This window comes from Caloenas nicobarica, chromosome 2 (assembly GCF_036013445.1).
Source record: "Caloenas nicobarica isolate bCalNic1 chromosome 2, bCalNic1.hap1, whole genome shotgun sequence".
Lineage (NCBI taxonomy): Eukaryota > Metazoa > Chordata > Aves > Columbiformes > Columbidae > Caloenas > Caloenas nicobarica.
The window spans coordinates 84,981,274-84,994,469 of record NC_088246.1 but is presented as its reverse complement, the minus strand read 5'-3'; the positions used below and the strand labels follow the sequence as shown (position 1 = coordinate 84,994,469).

The 13,196-nt window shown below is 34.6% G+C and overlaps 1 protein-coding gene across 4 annotated transcripts in view; it reads right to left on the bottom strand.

Moving 5' to 3' along the window:
• Window positions 1-13,196, bottom strand: part of CDH18 (cadherin 18) — a 166,436-nt gene that overhangs the window by 12,941 nt on the left and 140,299 nt on the right. For 3 of the 4 annotated variants that reach the window (XM_065630180.1, XM_065630182.1, XM_065630183.1), the window contains exons 8-9: window positions 7,813-7,934; window positions 1,445-1,562 (exon numbers count right to left, since the gene is read on the bottom strand). In XM_065630180.1, coding sequence (XP_065486252.1) covers window positions 1,445-1,562; window positions 7,813-7,934 — 240 coding nt within the window. Of the gene's footprint in view, window positions 1-1,444; window positions 1,563-7,800; window positions 7,935-13,196 lie in introns of all 4 variants that reach the window. The other variant, XM_065630181.1, reaches the window with a different exon arrangement.

The following is a 13,196-nucleotide window of genomic DNA, read 5'->3' as shown; positions in this document are numbered from 1 at the left end:
ATGAAAATTTTTCACCCTCTTATAAATCTGTGTAGGTAAGCAACTTACACTGAAATGCAGCCTGCGAAGTATAACACAGCATTTCCATTGGTAATAAGCACATATAATACAGATTCCAATTAAAATATGTTCAAAACCATGAAATATGTACTTCATCATGAACCACAACTTTATTATTCAAAAGTGTATTGATGTGTCTTGTACTGAAATGAGCATGGCCACGGTCTCCCACATGAGATCACAGTCTGATACTCAATGAGTTTATTTCAGTCTTAAGACTCAAATACAGAAGTGCACAACAGTACACTTTATTTCAGGAACAAGCTTCTGTCTTTTGCTATGATGCTCCATCACAATCTGAGTGGAATTGATACATTAATCTGGGAAAGGGCTGGAGTCATCACTTAAAGCATATTTTTAATGTACAAATTAGTCCTTCAAATATGATTAGGTTTTTTTTAATATTGATAGATACTGGATTGATCTTTTTTGGAGCCAGCTATGAAGGCCATGAATCTAGTCTGAACAAACAGCACGACTTGTTGGGGTTTTTTTTCTTTCTGTAAGTATAGTTAAACGTTGGAACAGCTTCTTTAGGAAGATTACGCAGTCTCCTTCCCTGAAAGGTTTTGAAAAAAGATAAAAAGTATCTGTAAAGAATAATTTAAACATCGTTGTATGTGCCATATTTAGCAATGATGGAGTTAATGCTCCTCAGTCATTACAGATCAGCAGTGACTTGTAAGATCTCAGAAGATATTCCATAACACCACTGTAACAATATAACTATTAAAGCAAACTCACACCCACTTTTATACATGCATACCAATAAAACCACACAACACACACATACACAAAAGCTCCAGAGGAAAGCTACAGCTAAGCATTTAAAGTCTACTTTCATTTTTATCAGGTTGCAAAATGGAAACTATGAGGCAATACTCAACAAATAGTAAGGCTGATTTGGTTAGGTTTTTTTTTTTTTTTGGAAAGCCTGGATGGTTCTTTCATTCAAGAAATGTTCAGAAACTCTTCGCTGAGTGACTCTGAAGGCCCTTTTCCTTCTGGGCCTATCTTCATGCCCCTCCTTTAAGCAATATACCAGCAATAACCAATAACCTTGAAAGTACCCACTCAGTGGTGTTCACCTAGAAGCAGACCAAATTGTCAGCATCTTTTTCATTAACACACTTTTAAAAAACATTCCTGAATGTATTAAGTATAAATGTTAAAATAAAGTGGAATATAAAAATAAAATGCATTATCTGATTATTCATCGTTTGTAACCTGTTGTATACACCGTGTCTTTGATATTAGCCAGTTCAGTGATAACAGATTACCGTTTTCTCCTCCTGTCAAGAAATGCATGGAAATTATTCTGTTCAGTGAGACATCCCAGACAAAACAGAGACCCATTTCTTTGAGATTTATGTGTTTGATTTACCTTCATTGTCCCTTAGAGTAAAGTTGGGATTCAAAGAAAGCCCTTCCTCAAGGGAAAAATGGAATCTTGCCCCATTTGCAGAGTTATCTTTGTCAGTGGCAGTGATAGTCTGAATTACCTGAAATAAAAATCAACAGTGAATGTGTTGAAATTTGAACTTGACCCAAATAGTACCTGACCTCAGCAGGATGCTCAAAGTTAGCTTATTTTAATTTTCTACTTGACTGCTGCTAAATTCAACCAATGAAATGATTGGGCCATTATCTTGATTTCTCTAGCGTGAAAGATTTTAAGAACCACACTTTGAAGATAGATAAAAGCATCTAAAGCATCTATACTTTCCAATATTCTGATGTGGCCAGGACCTGGTACAGAAATTTTCTCCATCTATGTCGCACCCTGGTGACTTTGAGAGTTACAGTTTCACATAAACATCTGTTTTTATGGAGAAAAAATTCAGGCTGAACCAGAATGGTCTATGCAGAGCATGATCTTCTTGCCCTCCCAATAATTAGATGTACTTTGTTATTGGTTAGGAAAAGTAATTGTTTAACCAAAATGGCAGGTATAAAATATCAGTGCTCTGTTTAAAATTTCTGTTAAGAATCAGTTTTGAATTGCCAGGGAACAAAACAGGAAGAACGTCAGCCACTCCTGGTTTTAGTTTGGTTTACCCAAATGGAACAGAATTAGATGTAGCAACCATATGAGAGACATATTTTTGAGAGGTAGGACCTTTGCCTTCAAAAGCCCTGGTGTTTTTTTCAAATTTACTTCCAAATAAAACTGAGGTAAGCTTTTGGAATGTGTGACCAAGCAATATTTCTACCTCTGCTTTCATTTTCGTGCCGGGCCTGGAAGCTCAAGTGCTAAAGTAGAATTTAATAAAAGCTGTTCTTGTGATATAGGCAGTGAAGCCCACACAGACTGCTGCACAGAGCTGATAGATATCCTGAGGGAAACATAAAAGGTGGGGGTGGTGGGGAAAGTGCTCTTTTCATGAGAATTTTTCTGTTCAGTGTTCAGCTGCCGTCTGTCTGGACTGAATCTGAAGCATAAACCGTATGGGCTCAAGTGGTTTTGTCTGTTTTAAAACTAAAAGACAGCACACAGTTCTGCCTCCATTCACATGGAGAAGCAAAACAAATACATTTTAAAGAATGCTTATTCTACTAACTATATACAATATAGTACATTATGTTGTCTATACACACCTGAGATAATTAACAATACTGAAGATAATTGCTGGGAGTATTTTAAAAGTTTGTCATAATACTTCTTTGCTGAACTGTAGCAGAATAAGATCAATCTGAAGTGTCTGTAATCATTCAGTTTACAAAAGTCATGGCAATATTGGTGAAAAAGTTTGGAAAAGCTAATTATTCTCTACTGAATTTTGCAAAGGTGGCATATCTGTTATTGAAACAACTACCATGTGAAAACAGAAAGATTAAGATGATCTTAGATATATTTAGTCAATAATGCTGACATATTATGAGGCAAAGCAAGACAAAAAAAGGTTAATGGAAGAATATTTTGAAGGGAATCAGTTTCTGTTATTACTCAAACACTAAAAATAATGTTAAATACCATACATAGCTGTAAAAATTCAGATAAGACCTTAAAAAAGGTAATAACTTCTTATATATTTTTTATAAATCCTCAGTGCTCTCCATCAGTGAAACATAATTTGTTCTGCCATGCATCTTCAGCTTTTATTTGACAGCCTAGCAGAAAAACTTTCATACTGTTGCCCTCTCTTACATAAAACGTTCAGTGACATATTACAGAATCTTCCTTCAAGAACATGCCTTTTTGCAACAAAACACCTTTGATCAAGACCTCAATGCCACAACACTAGTATAAAATTTAATTGCTTTTAAGACTGATTTTAAAACTTCAAGAAGATATACTGCCTACATGCCCTGATTTCACACATGGAAATGGAAGTATTCCCTGAATTCACTAACGTATGTAAAAAGTATAGCACCCAATGGTATAGAAATCATGATTTCCCATGTGGAAAATAGTCATTTTGTGTATAATAGGACAGGTCAAAAAGATTTGACAGAACTGTTTTTAAACAGAAAGTCCACATTCTTTCAGAAAAAGGCTCTTGCTTTCTAAGGAAAATATTTCTAAAATATTCATTCAGAAGTGAGAAACAAAAGTATGTGTCCTCTTGACGCTCAATGTACTGTTAACCTTTTTTTGATTAATAAGCCAACTAATTAATGGCCTGTTAACAGACATTAACATACACCTTGCCAAAGCTGATTAAAATAAAAATGTAAACATAGAACCTCAGCTGCTGTAAAGCTCGCTTGACAGCAATGAAGTGATGAAACTGAAGAGTTATACGATTTTTCTGAAGGCAAGAGCTGGTAAGAAAAGAAAGAATTTCAAGAATGGAGGAGAACTAATTGAGAAGGATAAAAAGCAGGAGCTAAATCCTACTCAGATCCTTTTTGGAACTGAATCAATAAACAAGTAAATATACACATGACAAACCTACAGCAGAGGTGTTCCTTGTCAGCTAACACTGGTTTCTTCTGGCTATTAGAAATAACAGTATCCAGGGTGAGGTAGCTCATGTTGGCGGAACAATATTTATACACCCTGTTCTGAAAAAGTTCTTTGAGTGTGTGCGTGTGAATGTACACACACCTGTGTGTTGATTTCCAGTGATGGATAGTGTCAACAAAATGACACTTCACTGCTATCACAACTTTTTCTATTATTCCTCTGAAAAGTACCCAGAAAAAAATGTTATCTTTGGAGAACTAGAGTGAATAAGACTAGCAGATCTAGTCAGATACTTTAACAGGTTCATACTCTGCCAGGACAAAAACTGAACTTGGAAACATTCAGAAAACTATCAATGTTTCAGTCCTTCACTTCCCAGAACAAAACATTTAAACTTAGTGGTTTTGTGGTTTTTGTTGTCATCGTTGTTTGTTTTTTACATCTCTATTTGCTCCTATTGTCTTAAAAATAATAAAACAAGTTGTATGTGAAGCAAAAGAAAATTTCTTTTGTCAGTTCATTTCATGGAAGATTGCAAAATTTCATTTTCTTACATTGGCTAAATTTCACAATCATTCACAAAGTCAGAATACTTCTAGAAGTCAGAGTTCTCCAAGTCTGGATAGCATCTAAGATCAAATCACAGATGCTTTATCTACTTTAATATATAGTATCTACCAGACTTCACCTGGAAGCTGTTGGAGATGGTTGATCTTCTCAACAAGGTGGCTGCTAAGGGAGTAAAGCTGTCACTTCAGTGTGGAAATGACCATCTTCCCACAAGCATTTTCTCTTTGAGATGCCTTAGAGGCATTCGTTTAAGCACTTAAGTCCTTAAGGGTTTTTGGGTTTTTTTGTTTTGTTTTGTTTTGTTTTAAGTAAATAAATAAATTGGACTATGGAGGAAAAAAGAAGCTGGAGACAGTCTGTATGATTAAATGACACTGTGATTTCTCTCCATAGAAGCCTCTTCTGAAAATAAACAAAACAAACACAAGGTCTTCCCATGACAAACTATTGATTAGTTTACCTTGTACATAATAAATTGATGAAAGAAATAGAGTCTCACAGGGCAGTGCAGGGCTGAAGCCCAGCCTCAAAGCACTGGTCAAGAAGTGCCTGGCAGGACCTGACAGAATTTGTTCTTTAGGGATATGTCTGATTAATCATTCTCACAAAATGATGGATAACTCAGAGAAAATACTTAATTTTCAGTAATTCAAAACCACCCAGCTGGGCATGTATTTTAGAATATGGAACACTTGTCTTGTTCTGTGATCCTTGTTTATTTGTCCCGCCTTAATGTTTGTTGAACACTTTCATTTTCTTTCTTAAACTAGACAGTAAGGTCTTCTGAGTAAGAGCCATGTACTTTTGCATTTTGATTTGATTGTGCTTTTTGTACAGTGTAACGGTATCATAATCTTTTATGAAGACTCCTTGTGCAATGTAAATAGAAATAAGTGCATGTGAAGTATGTTAGTTTAAGAATACAACAGCATGCTGATCCAGCCTTCCATATTAAACTACTGCTTGTAGAGTCCTCCATGGTAGCATTAACCTTGGGTGTTAAACTGCAGAGGTCAGGGGTCATTCACACTTGCTACAGTAGCTCAGAGAGAAACACAGCACTGAACCAAATCAGGAGTAAATGCTGTTATAGTAAAACTTATTTTATCCTTTAAATATCTCTCTTATAAATTTCCGTTTGCAAAGTTACTATTACAGAATTAAAACTTTGCTAATAAGAAATATTAGCTACTCACCAACTCTGGCAAACAGAGCATTTCTGAGCTAGCTTCACTGCATGTTTTAGGTTATTATTAATTATAACAATTATTTAACAATTACTGTTGAAATGTATAATTTAAAAATTATCAGAATATGTTGAAAGCAATTGCAACTAATTCTTAAGAGATTTTTTCTTATTTTTTTAAAAATTAATCTTTTACAAGTTCCAATTCTTCTATATTTGACTTTATTTGAGGTTTTAAGAACATTATTTTTACTTTAATAAGCATTTTAATAAGAGATATTCAGTTGATAGACAGACCTACTTAGATTTTCAAAGGCTCTGAGTGAGGTGTCTCAATAAGAGCACAGAAGAAAACTATGCAGTCATGAGATAAGAGAGGAGGTTCTTGCACAAAGGAAGTAAAGAGGAAGGTCTGATGCTAAAGACCTTCCAATACTCAGTAGCCAGGCAATACAAAGAGAGGTGAAATTCATTATCCATAGACATAAAGTCTTAACTTCACATACGTGATGACAATCGCTGAGCTGACCATTACTTCTAATAATATTGCTGTTAATGTAGGCAGTTTTTTGCATTCAGTGCTTACTAGTGGTTAAAAAGCAAAGTCACTGTTTGAAATTACTAGGAAAGGAAGAGAGAACAAAGCAGAGATCATTGTATACTATGAAGAATAAACTATTATAAGAATTATAAACCAATGCATACCTGCCTCTTGAATCATGTTTCCCCATCTCAAGATGAATAGAGAGGAATTGGAGAAAGTTTAGAGGAGGACAAGATCAATGATCAAAAGTCTAGAAGGGCTTTATTACAGCCTGTCCAAGTTAAGTAGAACTCTTTAGTCTGGACAAGAGACAGCTGAGGGGCAATGTGCTAGAGATTTATCAATGGCACAGAGATAATAAATAGGGATGAACTGCTCTTTCTCTCACTGTGTGTTTTCCAACATAACTGGTAAATATCAACTGAGGACAACATGGGAAGATTTAAAAAAAAAAAAAAAGGTTGTAGGTCTTTCTGAAACATGCAATTAAACTGTAAAATTCCTTGCTGCATGAGGTAGCAGATATTAAAAGTTTACGTTTGTTGTAGGAAGAGCTAGACATATTCATATGAGATAGTTGTTAAAGGATTATTAAAAACAGAGAAACCATACTTGGATCAGGAAATTATTTGCAAATAATCTGAGACCAGGGACGAATGTCACACATACTTGCCATGTTCTTATACAGCTCTTTAGGTGTCAGCTTCTGGCCGCTGTTAGAGTCAAGATAACTTTGGCCACCCTATAGTCTGATGAGGTACACTATTTTTATAGACTCAACATTAAAAATAGAAATATGTCACAATGCATTTATATACACTGCTTTTAAAGATTTCATAAGGAAACTGTTATTACTAGTAATATATTTCTCAGGAAATATATGAGCTCACAATTGCAATTTACAACTTGTGTAATAACACAAAACCAGCATAGAGTGTTGGGTAAAAAAAGCTCAGTCTATGCAAAAAAGCAAAGGCATTTGGCAAGATCTCCAGACTATAGACTGCAATGAAGTGCATCAATCACAGGAGCAGTGACTGGAGTGTGATTCAGTTCTGACCCCATGCTCAGAGCTGTGAAAAATCTGCTCAACACCCTTTCCATAAGGACTCTGCCCAGACAAGGGCAATCAACATGCAAAAAATGAGGATTGTGGCCATGTCAACCAGCCATTTCACTGAGCTGTATTTGAAACCTTGCTAACATGTGGCACTTAGATGAGAGGTGTTAAATTTGCTTCATACATTTTGTTCAGGAGAGTGACATGTCAAATTCCACTGCTTACCTGACAATAGTCAAGTTTTGTCTGTCTTTACTGAAGCTAGTTTGGAATTTTTTTTTGCAGCAACAAGAAAGCTATATTGAACAAATTCCTAAATCTTTTCCCTTCAATCTAATACAGTTTAAAAGTTGAATCAAATATGATATACGATAATGAAATCATAAGAATGTCTTCCCCAAATCAAACTTGTTACATATGTGGCATTAACAAATAAAGTAATTCTTCTTTGTCACTGGGAGAAAGAGAACTGTGAGAGTTACCTGACCAGGCTTTGAATCCTCACAGACGATTACATCATACTCTCTGGAGAGCTCTGGAGGGTTGTCATTGACATCCAGGATTCTAACGCCAACTGGAACGTGGCTCACTAGGGCAGGATTGTCTGCAAAATACAGAAGGAGGTATTAAGCCTATTGAAATATTCAATATTCCATGACATCTTCAATTTAAATATGGTTTCTTAACAGAATAACTAGATAAGAACAAGATACAGCTGCAGAAATTTAGGTAACAAGCTACTAAAATTGTTGTTTCCTGTGCTTCATCAACTGTTTTGAAAAAATAATAATAATAAAAAAATAGAAATTATAGTATGAGTCTTAAGTCACTGTTATATATCAATAAAAATGCATGTTACTCTTGAAGTGAAGTGGGAGAAAGCCGTTGGAGTTACAGCATACTCTCGCACTATATGCTACAGAATGATCAATGGCTTTGTAACAAATGTGAAAGTGTCATCACAGTATTGAATAAAATCTAATATATTTTTTAAAATATTTTTCTCAGTCCCTTAAAGAGTTTAGGAGATAAAATAGCAAAATAATAAGAAAACATGAATGCATAGACACATATAAACCTTTCCCAAGCTTGAGTTCAGGTTCCTCTAAAGTTATTATGCTATTACATGAAGTATAATAGTTAATAAGTCTTGCTTTAGCACTGACATACCAATAAGAAAATAATGCTTAATTAATGGTGTCTTAGGCTATGATCTGTAATTGTGTGAGAGCTCACCCTCAGAAACAACTCACCTTCAAAAAGCACAATAAATAGAATCCTTTCAATGAGAACACACTTTCCATGATAAAATAGGAAAAAAAAATTAATCCGTAATTCCCTCGTTTTTACCACTAAGTGGTAAGAGTATTTTATTTTGTTGAAAGAATTATATATTAGAACTTTTTATAATTAGCTAAAATATACCTTGTGAGGTCTGTGTAATTATCAGTCCATTAGATGACAAACTTTGTTTTACTTTCACCAATTAAATTAAACTATAAGTAGAAGACAGCAAAGTCATTTTTTCAAACACAACAGGATGGAAGAATGGGGTCTTACAGATTGACATTTTAGAGGTGCGCATGCCTGTGTGTGTTCATAAAAAAAAAAAAAAAAGACAGAAACATGAGTAGTCTAAACCTCATTCTCCTTCATCATTTTATTCTTAATTAATCCACATCATGTTTCTGTCAAAAGAGTCATTTGTAAAATGCCTTAGATTTGTCACACCTTTAATGGCTTCTGCTCAGAATTCTGAACAACATTGATTAGACACATATTTAGATTCAAAGTCATCAGTAATGTAGCCTCCCAATGAAAGAATATTTGAGAATGTTGAAGTTTCTTTTGACAAAGAGATTTGTCCTTCTCTGTTTTTACCTGAGATACTAGTCAAAAAGCCTGTGGCTTAGAAGCTTTCTTCAGATTTTTCACACTCTCTTTTTAACTAATAGGTCTACATTCACGTGATGATCTTATTTCACTTTTGGAACTTAGTCAATTATCCTCATAAAATGGGAATAGAAAGGAGATTAAAAGTCAACAGAAAAGGAAGTCTTAATTTAGATAATATAGAAACCTCTATTCCCAATTAACATTAGCATTAGAAGTTATAAAAACACACTCAGAAGACATTCATAGACTTACAAATTCCATTTTCTTGATGAAACTTTCCTTGATTTTTAGTATTTTCAGTTTTCCCTCAAAACAATGAATAACTTTATAACAGGTGAACTAAGGCACTAAAGCAGGCAATCTCAATAATGTTCACGCAAGACTGAGGCTTTCCATTGCTATCTAGAAAATACTTTTAGTGGAAAACTTTGAGGAACATTAAATGCTTGGAATATATGAAGTGAAGATGAGGAGGAATGACACTTAGCTGTTCACTAAGCAGTTAGGAGAAAGGAACCATTCATCTCCCTTTACTCTTATTACTGAAGGAAGTGATCTTCTCTCCAGGAGACTCTTTGCAATATGAGTATTAACACAAAAAGATGTTTGATCCTTCCCTGGAGGTAGGCTGGGAGATTGTGCAGACAGCACAAGCAATAGAGATTGAATATTTCTTATTCCTCACTGAAATACAGCTTACAAACTTATTTAGGCAAATTCCTCTGTCAATGTCATCAGACAATCCAATCACAAAAATCCTGTAGTTAACAGTTACAGGACATGATATCTAGCAATAGATGATCTAGAGCTGATCTGCAACTCAAAGGATCTTTGTTCTTGAGACTTTATGCAGGAGGCACTCATACATAGTTTGTGAGGTATGTGAACAAGAAAGTGGTATAGATTAAATCAGGCAAAGAGAGAGGACACAAGAGCATATAAAGGACACAGAAGGCAGAGATCACAGTAAAGGGTTAAGGAGGAATAAATCAATTTGGATTCATTAACTACACTGATCTTAAAGTTTTAGTCCAATGTATGGCAAAAAAAGTAGTAAATACTTTTGTTTCAGTACCATGTATCATAAAACAAGAATAGTTGTGATTATCAGAAAAATCTTAGTTGAAAGGGTTTCTGGAGCTCAGTGGTCCAGTCTCAAGCTCAAAACAGGGCCATCTTCAAAGATATAAGGGGGCATAATACATCTAAGAGGAAGGGAGCAAAAAATCAGGAAGAGCACAGGGTACTAGAGAGTATCAGAGATAAAGAATGGTTCTATAGGTCTGGCATGTTTGGAATAGATACTTGGGAAGGAAAATCAAACTTTTTAGTTCAATGTATGGCAAGAAAAAATGGTAAATACTTTTGTTTCAGTACAGCGTACCAGACCTCTTTACCCCATCTAGGTGTCCCCCTGTATGCCTGTCAATACTACCTAGTGCAGTCTTAGATTTACATTATTTTCACAGAGATTTCATGGAGATTCAGAGAATTGACCTTTATTTGATCTGCCACTGCTTTGCAACACAAATAATTCATAAATACCCTATCAGTACAAAAGAGTTCTCAATTCACAAGGTGCTATTTGTATCTTTCAGGAAGCAGTTACCTCATGGTATGGTGGAGAATTGCAGAAAAATTTCCATGTTGACAACTTCCTCACTACAAAATGCTAATAGGCGATGTATAACATTAACACCACTTACCAAAACATTCTTGAGGTTTGTCAGATAGTGTATACTACGTATTATAGATATGCATGGAAGACAGTAGCACAGTTTATACTGTGGGGAGAGAATAAGAATTGTGACCTTACAAATTTTTGTGGGTTTGGTTTTGTTTTTTGGTTTTTTCTAGATTTGTTTTTACTGTTTTATCATAAAATAAATACAAATTCCAATCTTTTACAGGTGTACAACTCATCTGCAATATCCAAACACTCTAATAACTGGTCCTTTTAGGAATATATATTTGTTAACTGGACAAATTTATTGTGGCACTTAGGCAGATTTCCAGTTTTAAGATAATCAGTGCTGACATATATTTCAGGCTTGCACATTATAAAATAGCCAGATCCATTCTACATCCTATTAGAATTTTGCCTCAAGAGTAGATTTTTAAAAGTGAATGCCCACTGTTCTAAGGGATAACTCAAGCAGAAACATTGCTCTGATTCACCTATGTTAGGGACTTGCTTGCTTATGCTTGAGGCTTTTCCCAGAATAAATAGCTCTTCTGCAAGAATACTAAATGTATGTAAAGTAAATGAATTTCATTGAATAGCAATCCCTTCATCAGCGCATCCTCTGCAAACTTACAGAAGTCCCTATCAGCAGCCAGTGTGATGTCTTGAATCTTCTCTTCCACTAATTTCTGTGGGCAAACTTTAAAATCCGTATTTAAGAAGGAAGATTTTTAATATAGCTACAGTTTTCTGAGACTTCCTTTTTAACAAAATTCCTATGGGCTTTATGAAAATAAATTCTAACTGAATGACATTCAGAATAACAGTCCTGACATCAACAGTGTTTCGTGTTGTGCTTTTTTGTGGGTGTTTTTTTTTTTTTTTTATTTCTGTTTGGTTTTTTTGTATGTTTTTAGTTAAGCTGGTATAGTTCAACAGTTATTATTATGAAAGCTGAGTGAATAATTTAACCCAGAGACACTCTGAACTATTTTAAAAGGGTGAAAGATTTTACCAAAAAATAGAATAATTTTACATGTTTTCATGATCTAGAATGAAAAATCTTCAACTAGCTTAGGATTAGAATAAGTGTCTATGCCTTGCATCATAATCACTTTTTTTTATTATTTTGACACCTTTTCCAGACCTTATGGGGCAAGCCAATACTTAGGAATTTCAACCGACTATCTATTCTGGTATTTTAGTAAAGAGAAGTAGAAAACACTCCTCTAATAATGATTAATTTTGACACATTAGAAGACTAAACATAGATCTAGGAAGGTTAAAACATAATAAAGAAGCAGAACTAACATGAAGAAAGAATGTCTAATATGTGAGAGTGGTAATATTCAGGAAATAATGGGTTTAATTCAGGATGGTGTATACGTGATAAACTAAATTTTCTGACAAGGAGAAAATTATGCAGGATCTAGTAATAAGTGTAGGTTTCTATTCTGCTTTCTTAGGGTAGGAGTACTTTTATATATTGTTATCTGAACTTGGCTAGAAAATGTTTTATTTTTTCTTGTAGCAAAATTTGACTTTTCACTGACAACCACAAACATGAAAGCACTGGTCAGTTCTCTTGGATCATGCTAGTAGTGGTAGCAGTAGTAGCAACAGGAGCAATAGTAGTAATAATAGCACTGCACTTAAAACATTTAGCACTCTCAAGTTGGCAATTTCTTCTGCCTTAATGCAAGCAAAATTCCGCAGCTCATAGACAACACCAGTGCTCACCTCCTGAGTAGATCAAAATACACTGGTTCTGTTGCCAAAAATGTCCATTTGGAAATTCTGGTACTGATTTACAAAGGCCCGAACAGAGAAATGTCATGTAATCCCAAAGACTGTCTCTTCTTCAGGGACCCACTTTTGTAGCCAGGAAGAGCAAACCCCTACACCATCTTCAGATGACAACATAGGAATATCTTCATTGTACTTCTCTCCAAAGAAACAGAGGAGAAGAAAACCCATCAAGCCTAGAAGCCAATGACTAAACCAAGATAAACAGGGAAATAAGCATCAAACTTGGAATTAGAATCATCACTTCTTGAGCAAGATGGAGAACTAGCTGCCTTTCAACAACTCTTTTATTTATTTTTTTTTAATAGTTTTGTGTAGGTTTTCCTTATTGCATTGATAAATAAATTTAAGAGAATGACATTCTGCTACAAATTGTATTATTGTGATTTTATGGTCCATTAGTAGACAACTTACAAAGGCTGAAAATAAACTGTGTATCATTGGAAAGTTTGTACAGGGCACCTGTATTGTGTCTTGCTC